Source organism: Sorex araneus, chromosome X (assembly GCF_027595985.1).
Source record: "Sorex araneus isolate mSorAra2 chromosome X, mSorAra2.pri, whole genome shotgun sequence".
NCBI lineage: Eukaryota > Metazoa > Chordata > Mammalia > Eulipotyphla > Soricidae > Sorex > Sorex araneus.
This window is the reverse complement of record NC_073313.1, coordinates 373481456-373499279: the sequence shown is the minus strand read 5'-3', so window position 1 is coordinate 373499279 and position 17824 is coordinate 373481456. Positions and strand designations below refer to the sequence as shown.

The 17824-nt window shown below is 57.0% G+C and overlaps 1 protein-coding gene across 2 annotated transcripts in view; it reads left to right on the top strand.

Moving 5' to 3' along the window:
• The window catches only part of LRPPRC (leucine rich pentatricopeptide repeat containing), a 50657-nt gene that overhangs the window by 14482 nt on the left and 18351 nt on the right, over nucleotides 1–17824 (top strand). For both annotated transcript variants that reach the window (XM_055120666.1, XM_055120667.1), the window contains exons 11-23: nucleotides 79–186; nucleotides 2808–2926; nucleotides 4036–4129; nucleotides 4735–4801; nucleotides 8794–8821; nucleotides 10451–10508; nucleotides 11384–11490; nucleotides 11690–11767; nucleotides 12043–12087; nucleotides 12284–12400; nucleotides 13334–13464; nucleotides 14069–14154; nucleotides 15578–15785. In XM_055120666.1, coding sequence (XP_054976641.1) covers nucleotides 79–186; nucleotides 2808–2926; nucleotides 4036–4129; nucleotides 4735–4801; nucleotides 8794–8821; nucleotides 10451–10508; nucleotides 11384–11490; nucleotides 11690–11767; nucleotides 12043–12087; nucleotides 12284–12400; nucleotides 13334–13464; nucleotides 14069–14154; nucleotides 15578–15785 — 1246 coding nt within the window. The remainder of the gene's footprint in view (nucleotides 1–78; nucleotides 187–2807; nucleotides 2927–4035; nucleotides 4130–4734; nucleotides 4802–8793; nucleotides 8822–10450; nucleotides 10509–11383; nucleotides 11491–11689; nucleotides 11768–12042; nucleotides 12088–12283; nucleotides 12401–13333; nucleotides 13465–14068; nucleotides 14155–15577; nucleotides 15786–17824) is intronic.

Sequence of the window (17824 nt, the reverse complement as noted above, 5' to 3'; positions counted from 1 at the left end):
TGGCTGTGGCCGAGGCAGCGGGGAGGCTGGGCGAGGCAGCCGGGCGAGGCAGCTGGTGACGCCCCCGCTCCCTGTCAGGGCTGGCGAAGACGCTGATGAAGGCCCTAGCGGAGGACGGGTTTCCTCTCAGGACCCACTACTTCTGGCCCTTGCTTGTTGCACACCAAAAGGAGAAGAATGTCCAAGGTGAGTGTGTAGTAGGTGGAGACCGGGGCAGGGTGTGCCAGGCTTGCAGTGGGGAGCACTGAGGACGGACACTGAGGAAGGAACTTCAGGAAAAGCAGAACTGAAACCAGAGCAGCACAGAAGCACACGGCAGGCTCTGAGGGGAGAGAGGTCGGCCTAAGCACAGTGGACCCCGGGCCATGCTCTGGTCCCCTTCCCTCCGTTCCCTCCGTCTCCCGTCTCGGGGCTGACGCCTGCGAGGGCAGTTCCAGCGGCCCAGTGTTTGTGAGTCAGAGCTGAGGCACTGACCAGACTCGGAGTTGGAGGCCGTTTGCCTTATCTGAGGCGATGGCACGTGCAGTCAGCTGCGTGGCCGCAAGTGGGCACTTGGTGGGCCACACTGCGCCCGTTGGCAGGAAGGCAGGCGAGTGTCCGAAGCAGCCCCCTGTGTGCGCCCCCGCACTCTCAGGCTCGGGCACGCCTGAGCATTAGCGGCTTTTCCCGAGTACTCGGGGGGTGGCTGTAGGGCATGAATAAGAATCGAGCAAATATTAAATTTTAGAGTACAGGATCTAATTCTTTGGTTTGCATTATTGGTAATTCAGAAAGAGCATTCTCGTAAAAAGATGCTTTTAACAGAAGTACTTCCCCCGGGGGAAACAAAAAATGGTCTTTTTCACTTTATCTCACAGTATAATGTGCTTTAGAATGAGATGCAGAGTTGTTAGTGTGACATTGGGTGACAAACAAAATGCACAAACAACAAAAAAAGTGCTTTTAGCAGACTTCATATTGCAATTTTATTTTAAATACATAGCCATCTCTGGTTTAAAGGAAATAGTGAAACAAGTATTCCCTAATTGTTTCTGGCTGTAAACGTCTAGATCCCTTTTAGAAGACTCTCCGTGAAAACAATCTGTTGGTTAACCCTTGCGTCCCTCCCAGTCTGAGCTCTGAGGTGTCGCCTCAGCCCGGGCCGGAGCCTCTCAGGCAGACGCTTCTGAGGGGAGCCTGGGACACTCCGGCTGTCCCTCTTGCACACACCTGAGCGTCTCTCCTGCCTCTGCCCAGTGTCTGCATCAGGGGGCCCTGCGGTCCTGCCGGGTCTCCAGACTCGGCCGCGGGCACCTCGCACCTCTCCAGGCCGTGTCGGGCCGGTGCCTCTCTGGCTGTGCTTCCCTGCGGGCACAGCGGCTCCCTCAGGCGAGCTCGGCTCGGCCTGCAGGGTGAGGAGCGAGTGCCCAGAGTGCTCGCGCTGGCTCCCCCCGCAGCCTGAGACTCGCCTCTGAGTCCTCACTGGTTCCTGGCGGGTGCCCGGGACCTCACGGCACGCACGGCCCGTGCTTCACCCCGTGACCCCGTTCCTGCCCCCTGTTCTCCTATTCCATTTCCGTGGAACTCACGTCTGGCCGTGCGTGGAGCTTCTCCGACTCCTGTGGCCCCTGGCCTGTGGCTCTCCCGCCCGGCCTCCCGTTGCACGCTCAGTGCTGTGCCTGGCGCCCGTGCTGCTGCTGCGTCCCTGTGGCTGGACTTAGTCGCTGCTGGCGGGAGTTCGGGATTTGTCTGCACCCAGGGCGTTTTCGTGCGTAGTTTCTTGGTTTTTGTAGGAGCTCGCACCTGGTGTTGCTCAGGCGTACTCCTGGCTCGCACTCAGGAATTCCCTCTGGTGTGCTTGGGGGCCCAGAGGGGGCCGAGGGGACACGGCCAGGTTGGCCCCGCAGCAGGAAGGAGGGAGGCCGCACACGCCGGGGCCTGGGCGTTCCCTACCTGCTGTCCAGTCGGCTTTCAGCTCCCTGAGACGTATCTGGGGAAAGAGAAGCAGACTTCGTGTCCGCCGACCTGGGAAGTAGGAGATGCAGCAGAGTGTGGTTTCTTTCACTTTTGTTTATTTCTTAACTTTCGAACCGCACCTACCAGTGTGCTTCCAGCTCAGAGCTCAGGAGCACCCCCGCGGTGCTCGGGGAACTGCGGTGCTGGGGGCAGCCGCGTGCGAGGCGGGTGCCTCGGCTCGGTCAGTAGGCCCTGCCCCCTTCTCACTGTCCGCAAGCGCGTCCCGAGTTGTTCTGAAGCACAGGGAGGACTGTCCTCTGCCTTCCCTGTCCAGTCTGGAGTGGCCTCTGCAGGGTCAGAGCAGCCTCCGCCTCTCATCTCTGCACCGATTGGTTGTCGTGAGAGTCTGGCCGGCTGGCGGTGCTGCGGGGGAGCACTGGGTGGGGAGTCTGGGAGAAGGCAGCCTTGGGAAGATGACAGTGTGGGTCATCAGACGCATGGTGACTTCCTGGGTGTTTTCTGGCTGTAAGTGTAGCCGCTACAGGCCCTGGGGACCTGGCGCCCGGCCTCCTGGGCTGTTTCTCTGAGGTGAAGTGGGGAGTCGGCCTCCGTGGGAGGAACAAGCCCGAGGGACCGGAGCTCTGCACCCGCTGGTGCACTCGGCGTGGAAACAGGCTGAAGCAGGGCTGACGCCGGCAGCATGGCACACCAGGGAAGCTCCTGCCTTGCCCCCGGCGTCCCAGGGTCCCGTGTGGTCCCTCGAGCCCCTGAGTGCGGGCTGGGCGTCTGCCCCGAGTGCCACAGGGTGTGGCCCGACCAGAGCCTTCCCGTCGCTGAGGTGTTTCCAGGCGTCCTTCCCGCGTCTGTTCCAGGCGTCGTCGAGGTCCTCCAGGGCATGCAGGAGGTGGGAGTGAGCCCCGACCAGGAGACCTACGTCAGCTACGTGTTCCCGGCCTTCGAGAGCGTGGCCCGGGCCCGTGCCGTGCTGCAGGTGGGTGCGCACTCAAGGGGCCACTGGGGGCCCCCTGGTGACGTGAATGGTCTGAGGCGAGTCCTGCTGTGGGGACTGCTGACCAGAGCCGGCAGCAGGCCTGGAAGCCAGGGGAGAGAAGGTGCGGCTTGGCGTGGGTGCTTTGCGCCCCTCACGAGCGCTCTTCCTCGGGCCCAGGACGCTGCGGGGCTCGAACCCAGGTCTGCGTGTGTGCACGACAGGCTTGTTGCATCTCTCGGGCCCTCCCGTCAGCCTCTGTTGACTCTCACAGTGGCTCGCAGTCCACTCCTCACGCGGTCGCGTTTGACCCCGGAGCACGCCCAGCCCTCCTCGCAGCTTAGGTGCCCGCAGACCCCTGCTCCCTCTGCGGTGGGAGTTGTGCCGTGTTGCCCACGGTTACACGGAATATAGCCCCTTCCCCGAGTCTGCCCTGCTGCCTGTGCTCTTCGCTGAGTGCTCAGGCTGGACTGTTGAGACTGTCTGGGGGCCGCTCTCAGCCTGGCTCTCGGGGAGGCCAAGCAGAGCTGACGCCAGGACAGGTGTGCGGGGACACCCGCCTGGGCCTCCTGCCGCCTCCTGGCCACACGCCGTGATTTTACACGAGATGCAGGAAGTATGTCAGAGCTCGGCAGGGCTCTGCCTGGAACCCTGACACGAACGGCAGTGAGTGGAGGTGGCTCTGTCTGTGACCAGGGCCAGCCCGGACGCAGCCCTGCCTGGACTCCTGACCCTGCCGGCCGTGACAGTGCGGCAGTGCCTGGCCAGGAGACGCCGTCACCGCCTCCTGATGGCTCAGTAGAGTTTTAGGCTGGTGAGGGGGTGTGTGGCTGGAGAGAACCAGCCCATTGTCGCTGATGGTAAACTTCCTGGAAATGGAACACCTTTGAACAACTCGGATCTAAAACTCACGTGTGTCACTTCTGGCTTTCATGTACTTTCCGGCTTCTGAGGTGTCACTGGAATATGGGGTCTGACTTGGGTCTCAGCCAGGGGCCAAATGGCCTCCATGGCCTCCAGGATTGCTCTGACTCTGGGCCTGCGGGAAACGCGAGTGGCTGGACCAGAGAGCATGTGTCTGAGCCGTGTGCTGACCACACGTGTGCCCCCAGGAGCGCGGCTGTCTGCCTGACCTCACTGTCTTCTCCCTGGCGGAGCTGCGGAGCGAAGCTGCCAGTGGGAACCTCGACTTCGTTCTGTCGTTCCGTAAGTGCGGAGCGTGCACGGCCGAGCCCTCCCCTGGCCTCGGCGCCTGCCCCCGGCACCTTCAGGGACGCTGGAGAGCTGTGGGTTCTGTGTGTCAGGTGGAGTCGGCGAGAAGCTTTAGCAGGTTTGGGGCTGGGGCCGGGGATGGAGCTGGCACCCGGGTACGGCCCGAGGCCCAGTCTCCTCGTCTCCCCACTGAGCCACGCCCGCCGGAGGTGAGTAGGGTGAGGGTGTGACAACTGGACAAAGCGGGTCAACCCGGGCTGCTCAGGAGTTCCCAGGGAACAGTCGGGGCTGCCTGCGGGAGCCCTCCGTGGGCCGTCCGTGCCCGTGGCAGGACCGGGCTGACTCCCGAGCACTCAGAGCACTGGGGACCCACAAGGGGGCAGGACAGAGGCAGCGGCTTCTGGCCCCCTCAGGTGACGTGGGGTGCTGAGTGTCCAGTGCTGCCCAGTGGGGGGCCGCGAGCCCGTGGGCGTGGGGCTGGAGTGCTGTGCGGGGCTGTGCGGCCGAACACCTCTCCAGGGGCCCCGTGGGCGCTCCCAGGTGAGCGGGGACGCAGCTTCAGGCTCCGTCTGTGCTGACATCGTCCTTCCTTCTTGCAGTGAAGTCGAACACGCAGCCGCTGTCCCTCGCCGCCCTGAAAGGCAGCCTGATCCTGGGCTTCCGGAGGTGAGCTGGCCGTGCCCCTGTCCACACGGGCGGACGCTTCCGTGTGGTCTTGGGTGGGGTGTTGGATAAGTTTGTGACGTGGTGGGAAGGTTTGGCGTCTGTGCCCTGCCACGGTCACTCTGAGGCCGAGGTCCACTACCATGCAAGGGAGCTGACCCTTCCCGTCCCTCTGGGGCTCGTGTCCTACGCCGGCTACCTTACCTGCCCTTTCAGTTTGGCTCCTGGAAGGGGTTTTGCACGGGGTGAGCCCGTGTGCTGCCCACTCAGACCTGGAGCCTCGAGCCTCACGGCGACCGTCTCGCCGACGCTCCCTGAGCCACCGTCCTTTGCCTTTGTCCAGTAGAGAAAATGCTTGACAGGAGGGAGGCCTGGGGCGGGCTGAGCCCCATGAGCAGGGCGGTGGCTGGGGCGGGCCGGCCCCTCCTGCAGGAGCCCCGGCTGCAGACTCGGCTCACGGCTTCGGGGCCTTCGGAACGGGCTGTAACCCAGCCCAGGGCCGCAAGTGCTCAACGCTCCTGCCCCTCAGACCAGCCAGCGTCCAGTCTGTCAGGTCGTCCGGCCGTCCTGCCTGCGTGGGACTCCCCTAGCCTCACGCTGTGTGGCCCGGGCGGTCACTGCCGCTGTCCAGGCCATGTGCAGGGCAGTGTGGCGGGGCGGGTCACCGCGCGTCCTCGGGACAGTGCTGCCCGTCCCCTCGCGCTTTGCTGCCATGCTGCCGTCCTTCCTGTGACCAGACTGGCTGGACCCTGCCCGGAGGGAGGGCCTCTTGGGACATGCCCAGACGCCCGGGCCCTTCCTGCACCCGCACGGTGCGGCCCCGTGGGCTCTGAAGGAACCCCGAAGTTCCTGGGCAGAGGCCAGACGTTGGTGTGAGCCCAAGCTGCCCGCCGCAGCACTGAGGTCACCGTGTGGCCACTGCTGGTGTCCCCGTGTCCTCCAGAAAAGGCTTCTCTGTGGGCCAAGGCCGCCAAGGGCCGGGCTCCGTCGTCATCCCTGTGGGACCTGCTGGTTGGTTCTGGCCGTCTGGCATCGTGCTGGGCCTGCACCGGGCCCCTCACCCTCCGGGCAGTGTGCCTGACCGTCCTCTCCAGCCTGACATCTAGGGCCACAGTCAGCACTGGGGGCCCAAGGCAATGGCCAGGGCTGGTCAGGGCGAAGTGGGCGTCGGTGTCCTCTTAGCTGCCCGCGGACACTGGCCCTGCCTGGTCTTGCCCCTCCTGGTTGCTGGGCCCGGGTCAGTGTCCCGAGGGCGTCACTCAGCAGCACTGCCCAGCCCTGCACGTCTCCCCTGGTGTCTGGCTGTGGAGCTGAGGTTCAGCCTCGCAGACGGAAGGGAGCGGCCCCCGGTCCCAGACTCTGGGAGTCCCTGCAGGGCAGCTCTCCTGGGAAGGAACTTCCGTCTGGGCCTGCTCAGAGCAGGTGACTGGGGGGGAGGGGCTCTTTAGATGTCCGGGGTGCCCTTATTCCACCAGCCTTTCATTTAGAGGGACACGCCTTGTCGCTCAGGGTGACAGGTGGTGCTGGCCGTCCAGCACGGGTCAAAGCACATGGAGCGCTGACCCACAAACCAAGGGCAGTCCCCGGCACGGCTGGACAAGCTCCAACAGAGAGAACATTGCATTACTCCACGTCAGTGGTCTGTGTGGAGTCAGTCCCAGGAGTTGGGGTCACGGAAGCCCACTGTGGAGGGGCTGCCTCTGACCTCTGACCTGACCTTCCCTGTCCTGTGCCAGGAGGGGAAGAAGGGCGAGGTGTGCAGGCAGAGACCCTCCCCTCCCCTGTCCTGCCCTCCTTTTCCTCCCCTCCCCTGCCCTCCGCTGCCCTCCCCTCCCTGCCCTCTTGCGTTGTGCCCTCACCCCTGCACGCCCTCGCCTTTTCCTCAGAGCCCCCCTGGTGTTCGTCTTCTGCGCCTCACTGCTAGGGACAAAGACAAGGTCCTCTAGGGTCAGCGGCCGTGGGATGAGGGAGGCTCTTGGCTTTGTGGGGCTCAGATGACCGAGTGGGGCCGGCTGCAGGCTGTGGCATGACCGAGTCACTGCCCATAGGACTGTCCTTTGCGGATGGCAGGTGCCCAGGCCTGGGGGGGGTGGCGTGGTGCCTCCCACAGCTGCTCCGAGGGGCTCCGTGGGCAGGGCCACTCCTGCCAAGCCGAGGTCTCAGGCGCAGAGTGTCCCCCACCTGGTGCCAGCAGGTGTCCAGGGCCAGGCTGGGGACCAGGCCTGCCAGTGACCAGTGCTCAGTGGGAGCGGGCCAGACCCCCTTCTGGCCGGGCAGCACTCTGTCCCCCGTGGCCGCCTGGATGGTGCGGGGACCCCAAGACCCGTCCTCTGTGGCTGCGCCGCCCACGGCCCTCCGCAGCCCAGCCCAGTTCCCGAAGGCCTGTATGGTCCCGTCCCTCCACGTGGCTCCTTGAAACGCTAGTCCTCATGTCTGGGACTCTGCGGCTTTGCGAAGGCTTGTGAACGGACTTGCGAAGTGTCCGACTTCGAGATTGGCCTTTTCTCACTTAGCATAATGCCTCTGATATCCAGCTAGATTGTATCGGTTAACTCTGAGTATTTTCAAGGGGAAATACATGCATGTACTCACTTTACCAAAATTCAGTCCAAACGTTTGATTCATAGTTATAAACTGTTGTAATTGGTGTTTCTTCTTTGAAAAAAAAAGTTAAGTAGGTGAAGGTGAATTAAAATTATTTTTTCTAGCACATAAAAATTTGCTTTATTTTTCTAAGAAAGAAACCAAATATAAAAATGCGACTCATGGGGCCGGACCAGTAGTACATGGGGTAGGGTGATTACCTTGCATTTGGCTCAGTCCTTGCATCCCATGTGTTCCCCTGAGCATCACCAGGAGGGGTCCCCGGGTATAGAGCCAGGAGTAACCCCTGAGCGCCGCCGTGTGTCCCAAAAACAGACTTTCCAGGAAGTTGTAGTTTGAAAAATAAAATCTGTTAATGCTTTAGGTAGATTGTGCTTGAATTAACAAGTTAATAGTAATTGTATGTTTGCTCTTCAAAACTTACAAAGTTTCTTAGGAAAACAGAAAGTCTTGTTTGAAAAGCTTAGAGCAGCCAGTGTTTATCGGTTGTCTTGTTTGTAAATGGATTTTGATTACGCTTGCAAAATTTGGTCGAGCTGTTCTTGGAAATAACTTCAATTGTACAGGAAGTCCCAGGAGTAGCGTAGAATCCTGCCCTGGCTTCTCGCACTTCACCTGTCGTTTTCGGGCCCTCGGGCCCGCCTTCGTCCTCACACACAGGCTGGACTGCGGGGCGCAGACGTGGGGGTGGGGCCTCGCGCACCTCGGCCGCGGCCCCGGGGCTTCAACCGGGCAGCCTCCGCTCCAGTCTGATCAGTATCTTTCTTTGCTTTTTGGGTTTGGTTTTGGGCCATGCTGGTGGTGCTTGGGGCTTGCTCCCGGCTCTGTGCTCAGGGAGCGTCTGGGATGCTGGGAAGGAGCCTGGGCCGGCCGTGTGCAGGGCCAGTGCCCTCCCCGCGCTGTCTCTCTGGCACTTGGTCCGGGGGGGGACACAGGGACTGATGCTCCGCAGCTGGAGCGGCTCCTCCCCTTGTCTCCGAGGACCAGCACTTTGGTGGTGGGTTCTGGCCGGCTGTGTCGGACGTCCCCTGCCCTGGCCTCGGGTCACAGCTGCAAGCACAGCCCCCTCGGTGTCTCCTGGTGCTGCCCCTGCCTCGTCCACTGTCCACTTCACCGCTTCCCTGCTGACCGGCGGGAGCTGGGCCCACGGCTGAGATCCTCAGGGCCTCGCCTCAAGGAACCTTGTTTAGAGAACAGACTGTGGACGGTCGTGTGGATGGTTCAGAGGAAGCAGAATCACCCTCTCTGAGTTGCTTGTCCCGAAAATTCAGCCTGATTTTGGAAACAGATTGACATATTTTAAGGTTTTGATCTGTGTGTAACTGTGTGTTTAAGTGAAGATGCCGTCCAAAGCTCTGGGCTCACGTGTGATCCTTTGCTGCCCTCTGCAGGTCTGTGAATGTGGATCTCTGGAGCAAGGTGAGTGCTGGTGCTGCTGAGTCCCGGGAGGCCGAGCAGGGCCGGGCTGCTCCTTCCCCGGGCGCGGGCGGGGCTGGACTTGTCCTGCAGCAGCTTCTCTTTCCCAGAGGGCACGGGGCCGGGTCTGGCTGCGTGTTAATGATCGAAGTGTGTGCACGTGTGTATTTGCATCGGGTACCTACCCACAGAGGAGACTGTGTCACCCATTTTTTAATTGGTATCACTTAAAAGAAGCTAACTGCTTTCATGTAAGGAATAATTATTCTCACGCGAAGTCAGAGGAAGTATTTGTTAAAATCAGAGGTACGTTATTGACTGGAACTCTGGAACTCCGAATTTAAATGGTTTCTTTAAATCTAAAGTTAATTTTGGCCAAGCAGTAGTACAGTGGGTCTGAGTCTTTCCTTATGGGCGGCTGGCCTGGAGCCACATAAGGTCCCTTGGGCTGCCGGGAGTGACCCCTGAGCACCGCCAGGTGTGGCCCCCAAACAAAATCCTAACTTTAATTAGCTGTATTTTTGGTATTTCCTCTATATTTAGCTCTTTTTTTAATATTTCGTATTTAGTATTATACTTGAGTCAATTTTAATATATGGTTGGGGTTTATATCTAAGAAGAAATTTAAGAAATATTCCCCCTGTTTGGGGGGTGGGGGTCACCCTCTGTGGTGGTCAGCGGTCACTTCTGGTGGTGCTGGGGGCCCTGTCTGTGGTGCCAGAGTGGAAGCAGTGTCAGCCTCAGTTCCGTGCTCGCTTCCGGCCCTCACTGCCCACTCCCTCAGGCCCAGCTCCCAGGGGCCATCTGCCTGCCCGGGCACCTTCAGGCGTGTCCACTGCTGCTGGAGTTGAGTCCAGCCCCTGGAAGGGATGTTCTGAAAGAAATGTTTGATCTTTTTATTAATCACCATTGTTTTGAGATTAGTGAAGCTATTGCCATTAATGGGAGCCTGTTTTTTTGTGGTGGAATGAGGCAGGTTGTCTTCACTTCTGGGTAATTCTACTTAAAAGTGAGCAAACAGTGGCGGTTACTTGCAGTTTGTGTCGCTAAGACTTACACATAGGCACTGTTTTAAGAACAAACAGGTTCATTCACAGAATATACTAATGTAATTCGGAATTCCTAATCCATGCCATTCTGGAAAATAGCTGTACGTTCCATTCTTCTTACGTTTTCAACTTATTTTATCTATAGTCTAATACGGTATTCCCAAGTCACTGGCTCATTTTACACGTTTCACGGTCATTTTCATCAAAAAGTGCATGTGAGGATCATTTGGATCAAAGTTTGCTGGTAGAGTCAGTGCGGGACTGTTGCGTGCGTCTTCCGTGCTCTGGACGCCGGCGTGGTCTGAGACAGCAGAGCCGTCACAGGAGCACACGGAGGCTCTTACTGCCACTGGGATGGCGCAAAAATACAGTCCAGCCCCAGAAAAGCCAAGCAGCAGTGCGTAGTAACCGTGCTGAGCACTTCCAGAATATTAATGGGTCAGTCCTGTGAGGCCAGAGCCGTGCGGCGGGAATCAGCGTCTCGGGAGAGCGGGGCCCGCCCGGTCTGAAGGACAGACGGCCGGTGGAGGCGAGCCCCGGGGTGGTGGCTCCACTCAGCCGCGGCTCCTCCTGTGTCTTTCAGATCACGGAGCTGTTGTACCACGATGACCGTTACCGCCAGGACCCTCTGGGACCCACGGGTAGCATGTCCACGCCTCTGCCAGGCGGGAGGGGCCTGCCGGGGGTGGGGACAGGCTGGGGTCCATCGGGCTTAGTCGGCCTCCGGCGGGGGCGAGTGCGGCGAGCTGCACACGGGCCAAGGGCTCCCACTTAAACGTGACTCTGTGTCACGGGCTTTAGCTTGGCGTCTGCTTCTCCCCCGCGTCCTAAGCCTGGAGTACCCGGCCCCCTGGGAGAGCTGCTTCTCCCCCGAGTCCTAAGCCCGGAGTACCCGGCCCGCTGGGAGAGCTGCTTCTCGAGCCCCCGCGGCTCTGCCCTCGGTGTCAGCGCAGGGTCCTACGCGCGCACGCTCCAGTGCACGGGAAGATTACTGTTGGCACAAAACAGCTTTGTTAATCTTGGTTTTTCATTGGCTAATAGGCAGCTCGCCGTAGGATTACTGTATCTGCTTATTAAAATTATTTAACTTTCTGTGCTCAACATTTAACAATCCTTTCCCATTTTATGTTTCCCTGAGTATCTACGCAAAAAACTCAGCTCAGGACTGTACATGAGGCTTGTATTTATCTTCACTTCTGTGGAGTGGACAGGACCAGGGTCAGGCCTTGGGCAGGGCCACTTCTGTCACAGAATGGTGGAACAAAATAGATTGAAGTAAGATTCAGTCCCGAGAAGCTGTCACTCGGCCTGAAAATAATTAATATTCCTTTCACTCACCAGTTAGCTGTGTGCGCCCCAACCACATAATCTCTATGCCTCAGTGATCATTGTTGCCACTTCAGAGCCTCTCATCAGGGTGACATCTCACACCAAAATGATTTCTTATAAATTAATCTTGATAACATGACAGCCTGGGTAATTTCGGTGGAACGCTTTCTCTTGCTGTTCTCCACAGAGGCTGTTGGCTACTTCCTTTATAGCCTGATTGACAGCATGAGTGACTCAGAGGTACAGGCCGAGGAGGCGCGTTTGAGACAATACTTCCATCAGCTGAAGGAGATGGTACCGTTTCATTTTTTGCTATATAATGCCTGTCCTGCCTGACATGTACCTATTAGGTTTGAAATTGCTGCTTTTAAGTACAACCAGACCACTTCTCAATGACATACATGAGTTGGAGACTTAAATTATGTCTGAGATAATTCCTGTTAGACAGATTTCAGTTTGGTCATCTAAAAACTCAGCTTTCCTCCCTCTGCAGAATGTGAAAATCCCCGAGAATATCTACAGAGGCATCCGCAACGTGCTGGATAGCCGCCACGCTCCCGAGTTGATCAAGGTGTGTCCCACCGCCCGCACCCCGGGAGCTGGCACACGGGAGGGGCGGGCTCGAGTCTCCGGGCAAGATGCTGCTTTGGGCCAACAGCTGTTTGGGGCACGGAAACCATTAAAACGACTTTTCATTGGCTGTTGGTGGAGACTTTAAAAGTATGCGTGCAGCTTCCGTAAGATTGGGGAGAGACGGGTAGATGCAGTGAGAATATGCTTTTAACTTTCACTCGACATCATGCTTCCAGTCTCCTGATTCTGTTCTAATTTTAATCTCGATTTTAGGATGTTATTGTGTTGATTGAAAGAGAGATGATTGACTCCCAGAAAGTAAGTAGGCTTTGGCGCTGAAGCTGCTTGGGATTTAATTGGCGCAGCTAGGAAGGACTCAGACTGGGGCCAGAGGCTCCTCCCGGTTCTGTCCTGTGCGCATTTCTGAGAGAGGCTGGCCAGGTCCAGCCGGGGACTCCCTGACAGGCCTGTGGCGGCTTGCCGCTTTCTGGGGGGTCTTTCCCTCTTTCTCCAGACCGAGCAGCGCTTGACATCATCTGATTTGGAGGCGACGCTGGAAAAACTGAAAGCGGAAAACCAGCCCGTGCGCGCGGCCCTGAGGCAGCTCATCCTGGCCCTCTGCGCGGAAGAGGTAACGTGCTCGCCGTCCAGGTGGGCTCTTCAGGGAGTTTCTCTCACGATCCTGTTGTGCAAAGCCAAATGGGGCATCTACGATTCCCACAATTGATTATTGCATGTCGCGCCTGTAAGAACACAATTAAATGAAAGGTTAACGAACTTCAGCTACACCTTGAATGGCATGTTTTGGGGTTGCTGAAGTTTGTTTACAATAATCTGTGGAGTGAATGACGGTAACAGCCGTGATAGGGTTATCATACATGCCAAATGTCCTTTCAAGCCAGGCTGCGGTCGCTCACATCCAGATTGTCAGCGCTGATACGTGCCGCTGTCATTTGCAAGTCAAATACCACTAGGTCGTTAATGCAGGGATTGAAATTCCATTTTCCTGCTGGAAAAAAGCCCTTTCTGAGATAAAGGGTCTCGCCTGTTCCAGCAGGCGCCCAGCTGCTCCTTCTCCCATGCGCCGGCGACGGGGGTGCGTGCGCGGCTTCACAGTTTGCAGCTCAGTTTGATTTGCTTTTGCCACTGCTTTAGGACAAGAAAATGCCGCTGAGTTTAAGATCATAATACGGTTCTCTCCACTTACAACATTTTTTCACGTTACTAGGTATTGAGTTAGACTGAGAACTTGCGATGTGCTTTCTGTGCGTGTGAGTCTGACTGTGAGTAGGGGCTGGAAGTCTTTCTTACAATGCAGCCGCCAACGTGAAAACAGTAAATTGTCACAAGCAGTGGCCTGTTTTACATGACAGATAACAAGTCTTGGAGGGACTTGCTGTGTGTTTGCTGCTTTTCAGAGGGTAAACACCGTGACCACGGACCAAGATGAGCGCAGTGACATGAATGCTTTGCTCTTAAGGGGACCATCGTCAAGTCTGTCCGAGCTCTGGGCGGGGGCACCAGCGGCCTCACCGTTCCTGCCCCCTCTCTTCTGTTTCCCCAGAACATGCAGAAGGCTCTTGAGCTGAAAGCCAAGTACGAGTCGGACATGAGTGTCGGCGGCTACGCGGCCCTCATCAGCCTGTGCTGTCGCCACGACGACGCAGAGGCGGCCCTGAGCCTGAAGCACGAGCTGTGAGTGGCGCCCGCACTGCCCCCGCCCCGTCCGCTCCCAGCAGCCCTGTAGTCTGTTCCTGGCAGGGTTTCTGCAGTCCCAGAAGCTGGTCTCATGGATCATAGCTTGTTTCCACTGAGGAATTGTTGAGTCCTTGAAGCCACCCCCTCCCCTCCGCTGCACCCCTCCCCCATTCAGGTGCAGTGTAGAGCCAGGGCCCAGGTGACGGTCTGTGTGTAGTCGCCCCCGCCCGCCGCCCGCACTCCGTCTCTGCCAGGCCCGGGTCCTCAGCCTTGCGGAACATCCCTCTTGTCCCTGTGGTACTGTGACGGTTGACGATGCGGCACTTTCCCAGCGATCTGATTTCCCTTCAGAAAGACCAGATGAGTCTTTTTTGGTGTCTAAGTGTCGAGGACAGAAGCTGGGCTCGGTTAGTGTCATTTGCAAACGGAGTACACGTGTCTGTGGTCTGGGAGACCTTTCTGCCAGTGCTTCAGACCTGATCCCTCCGAGATTGTGAACAGCGTCAGACAAACCTTACCTGAGGCCAGCCTTAAAGCAGTCACTCCACCGATGTTCTGCAAAGCTGATCAGCCACAAACGTTCCTGTGGCTTCATTTCCAGGGAACGCTTAGACTCGTCCGCTGTCCTGGACACCAGCAAGTACATGGCCCTCGTGAGAGTCCTGGGGAAGCACGGCCAGCTCCCAGGTAAGGGCCAGGAGGACGTGGCGTGCCCGTCTGCGTGCGCGGGGCGGAGCTGCGCGGACAGTGCGGCCCATTAGCCCTAATGGAGCAGCGCCTGTCACTTAGATCTCACAGCTCACTGCCTCATGCTCACGGCGTCGCTGTTGGACGGGGTTTGGAGATCATGACTCACGGCGCAGTTTGCTTATGTGCCTGCACTAATGGCTTTGCTTTTGCTCAGGAATGTTGGGAGACTGAGCGGAAGACCTTTGAACATGACCCACGCTTCAGGTCATGGATTATGAGCAAGACCTCACACACAGGAACATGGGTTATAAGCACGACCACACAGTCACATGGGTCAGAAGCACGACTTCACATTCAGGAACATGGGTTATAAGTGTGACTTCACATTTAAGAACATGAATTTTACTCCAGTCTTTGTTTCAACTTTCAGTGACATTAATAACATAATGTACTTTGATAAATACTTATTTGTAACTTCACAAGAGAAGTGTAGCTCTTCTGTAGCCGATCTGCATGTTCTAATTTTCTCATTGTCGAGAGAATGCTGATAAGCCTAATACAGCCGATTACTCTTGATGATATGTTCTTCCTTCTTGCTAGTTTCTTAACTTCCTCGTTTGGCTGTTTTGAAATTTCCTTTTTGGGTTTCCCTCACTTTCATTCCTAGAATACTTTAGGCTTGCCTTAGTGAAAATTGCAGGAGGAATACTTGGGTTGAACATTAAATTCTTCCCCAGGACTCCTTCATACACAGAAAACTAAGGATTAGCCTGCTTTTTAAAAATCACTCTTGCAAAGCGGTCAAAACATTTTGTCTGTGATAATTAAGAACAACATTATAAAAATGCACTTATTCCATACCCTAAAATGTTTGTTTCTGCCTTCCTAATGAAGACTAATGAATGTAATGTATTAACAGGCAGTCCTTGGGAAAGCTTTCATTGGCTCTGCTCAGCTAATTAGTATCGACACAGCAAACAGGCCCTATCGGTATCAGACCATTAGTCTGGCTGTACATACAGTGTAAACACATCTTTATTATCTGGCCTCCTGACAAGCCATCTGCTGAAGAAACAATGGTGTGATTTAGCAGATGTTGCTCTGAGTGATAAAAGCATCCATTTAGGGGGATCTCGCCGCCCGAGGGCAGGCCGGGCAGGGCCGCTCTAAGCCGCGTGGGCACATAGTCCCTGTCTGTAATTTGTCCTCAGAGTTGCATGGAAATGATAGAAAAAAAAAAACCCACACTATTGTGGATTTATAATTGTAGTCTCGTTTAGAAATGCAAGTAGTAATTAACTTGAAATCGGCATTATACACTGGAATCTCCATTCCTGCTGGGCTTGAAACGCTGTTTTAATAGCAGTTTGTTTTCCCCACATGAAATTACCTAAGGGTCTTTTGTGTGACTTCATTGTAGATGCTATTAACATTCTCCGGGAGATGAAAGAGAAAGACGTTCCCATCCGCGAGGCCTCCGTGCTGTCCTTCTTCCACATCCTCAACAGCGCGGCCCTGCGCGGGGAGGTGGACACCGTGAAGCAGTTGTTCGAAGCCATCGTGACCCTGGGGCTGGCCAAGCCGACCACCTCCCTCACCGGCCCCCTGGTCACGCTCTACCTGCGAAAGTAAGTGGGGCTCCCGCGTCTGCCGGCACTGAGACGGAAGCCCTGCGCCTGGCCCCTCCACACCCACCACGGCCGAGCGCCCCCCCCCCCCCCCCCCCCGGTCTGGGCCAGCGGCACGTCGGGCCTGGCTCCCCGAGGAGCCCTCTAGGCTGGGCCGGGGGGGAAGGGGCAGCGCCTGAGCATCGCCCTGTCGACCTGCCTCTGGGTCCGCACTGGGTCTGAGGGACGTTCTCGGAGGAAGGGCAGCTGTCACCTCTCTCCTTCAGAGAGCGTCTCACACTTGACCTCGGCGTCTCGTCCGGGGCCCCGTGTGGGTCTGACCTGCTTGTCTTGTGCCTGGCCGTTTCTGGTTCCGCGTGGTGCGCGGCACTGGCGGAGAGGCGAGAGGCGGGCGGAGCAGCTGCCCTCGCCTCCCACACCTTGTTCCCGTGTCGTCAGGGGTCAGGTCACCGGCTGCAGTGACTGAGGAGTCCCGCGTTTAAAATGCGGAATTAAGAACAGCTCCTGGGTGTCAGCAAGGGTGTACACGCGTGTTGTGTGAAGTGGTCTGTAGTCTCTGCCTTCCTCTGGAAAACAACAGTTTTCCACCTGGCCTCCACAATCTCTGCATTACAGCCCTCTGGAAAAATGGGGCTTCAAACAGTGACTTCGTTTCTGAGTTCTCGTGTTCACCGCCAACTTTATAGAGAAATCCTATAATTAGTGTGCTTCTTACTAGGATTTTTTGATTGTTTCAAAGACCCATCTCTGCAAATTGCATGAGGAACTCTGCTTGGAGGTTTGAAAGAAATGGGCCCCGTGCCCAGACACATCAGGCCCTCCTCCGCTCCCGGCCAAACAGCCGCCAGCCCGGAGAGCGGGCCGGGAGCCGTCTCTGAGGGGCTCTGCACACGAGAAGACACGGCCCTCCTGCAGAGTGTCCGCGGGAGGGCTCTGCCCCAGGACAGCCAGGGGCTCGCGGGTGCACTCAGGTGGGGAGGAGGGCCTGCAGGGTGCTTCCGCCTGTGTGGCCGGGGCTCTCCCCTGCCTCCCAGAGCAGCCTCCAGGGACCTCCTGGTCTCTGAGCGTGACGGGACGGAGTCTCGTGTTTGAAAGGGAGTTTGGTGACTCCCCCAGTCGGTGAGCAGTTGGAGGAAGCGGAGACTGGAAAGTTTCGTTATTTTTGACTTCCCAGGTGATGAGCTAATGCAGAGCCTTGGCGGCGGCAGCAGAGCCTGCCGAAGGCCCACAGAGCTGGTTTGGGTCGGGATGTTTGATCTTCGGTGATTCCATGTCATTGTCCTCAGCAGGGTCCCATCTGGGGAGTGGGGCGCCTTGATCCACACTTGGCAGTCGGCATGGGTCTGGGTGTGGCTCGGAGGTTCTGAATAGGCCGTGGCTTGGACTTAAGGCTGGAGCGTGTGCATGGCCAGGCCTTTGCAATAATGACCTTTGGGTTCAGCTGGCTTTCCATTTGAACGGATTTTTTTTTTTAATTAGATAAAAACCACGAGATATTAATAATGTCTTTTTTACTTGGATGTTGTGTATAAAACTCTAGCAATGCATACATTTTAAAATTTATTAACCTAGGGAAATGAAAGCTAATAAACAGGTTTTCAGAATAATAAAGTTAACTTCCATAATTCGCAGAAGTATAATCTGTTTCTGTACTAAAATGGTAACACTTGGTTGAGCAGGAAAGAAACGAAGCAGTGAGCAGTTTCTCGGAGTCGCGTCTGCCTTAGGCTGCTGCCGTGCATTCCGTGGGTGCGGGTGTCTCTTGGCTGGGTCGGACTCCCGGGTGCCGTGTGCGCTGGGCTGAGGGCGTCCCCAGCCCTCAGCTCTGTTTCTGCCAGACTCCCTGGTAGCTGGAAGATAACTTAGATCTTTCGTGTGAGGAAGAACATGCTGGAGGCAGGTTAGTTAGGGGCTTCCGTGGACTTTGCTGTGGGGAGTGGAGCGCCCCCACCCCCCCGTCGGCAGCTGAGCCACTTTGGTTTCACTGCATGTGGAGAACCTCTGAAGCTGTGGAACAGTTGTCTAGGGGGAATCACCAA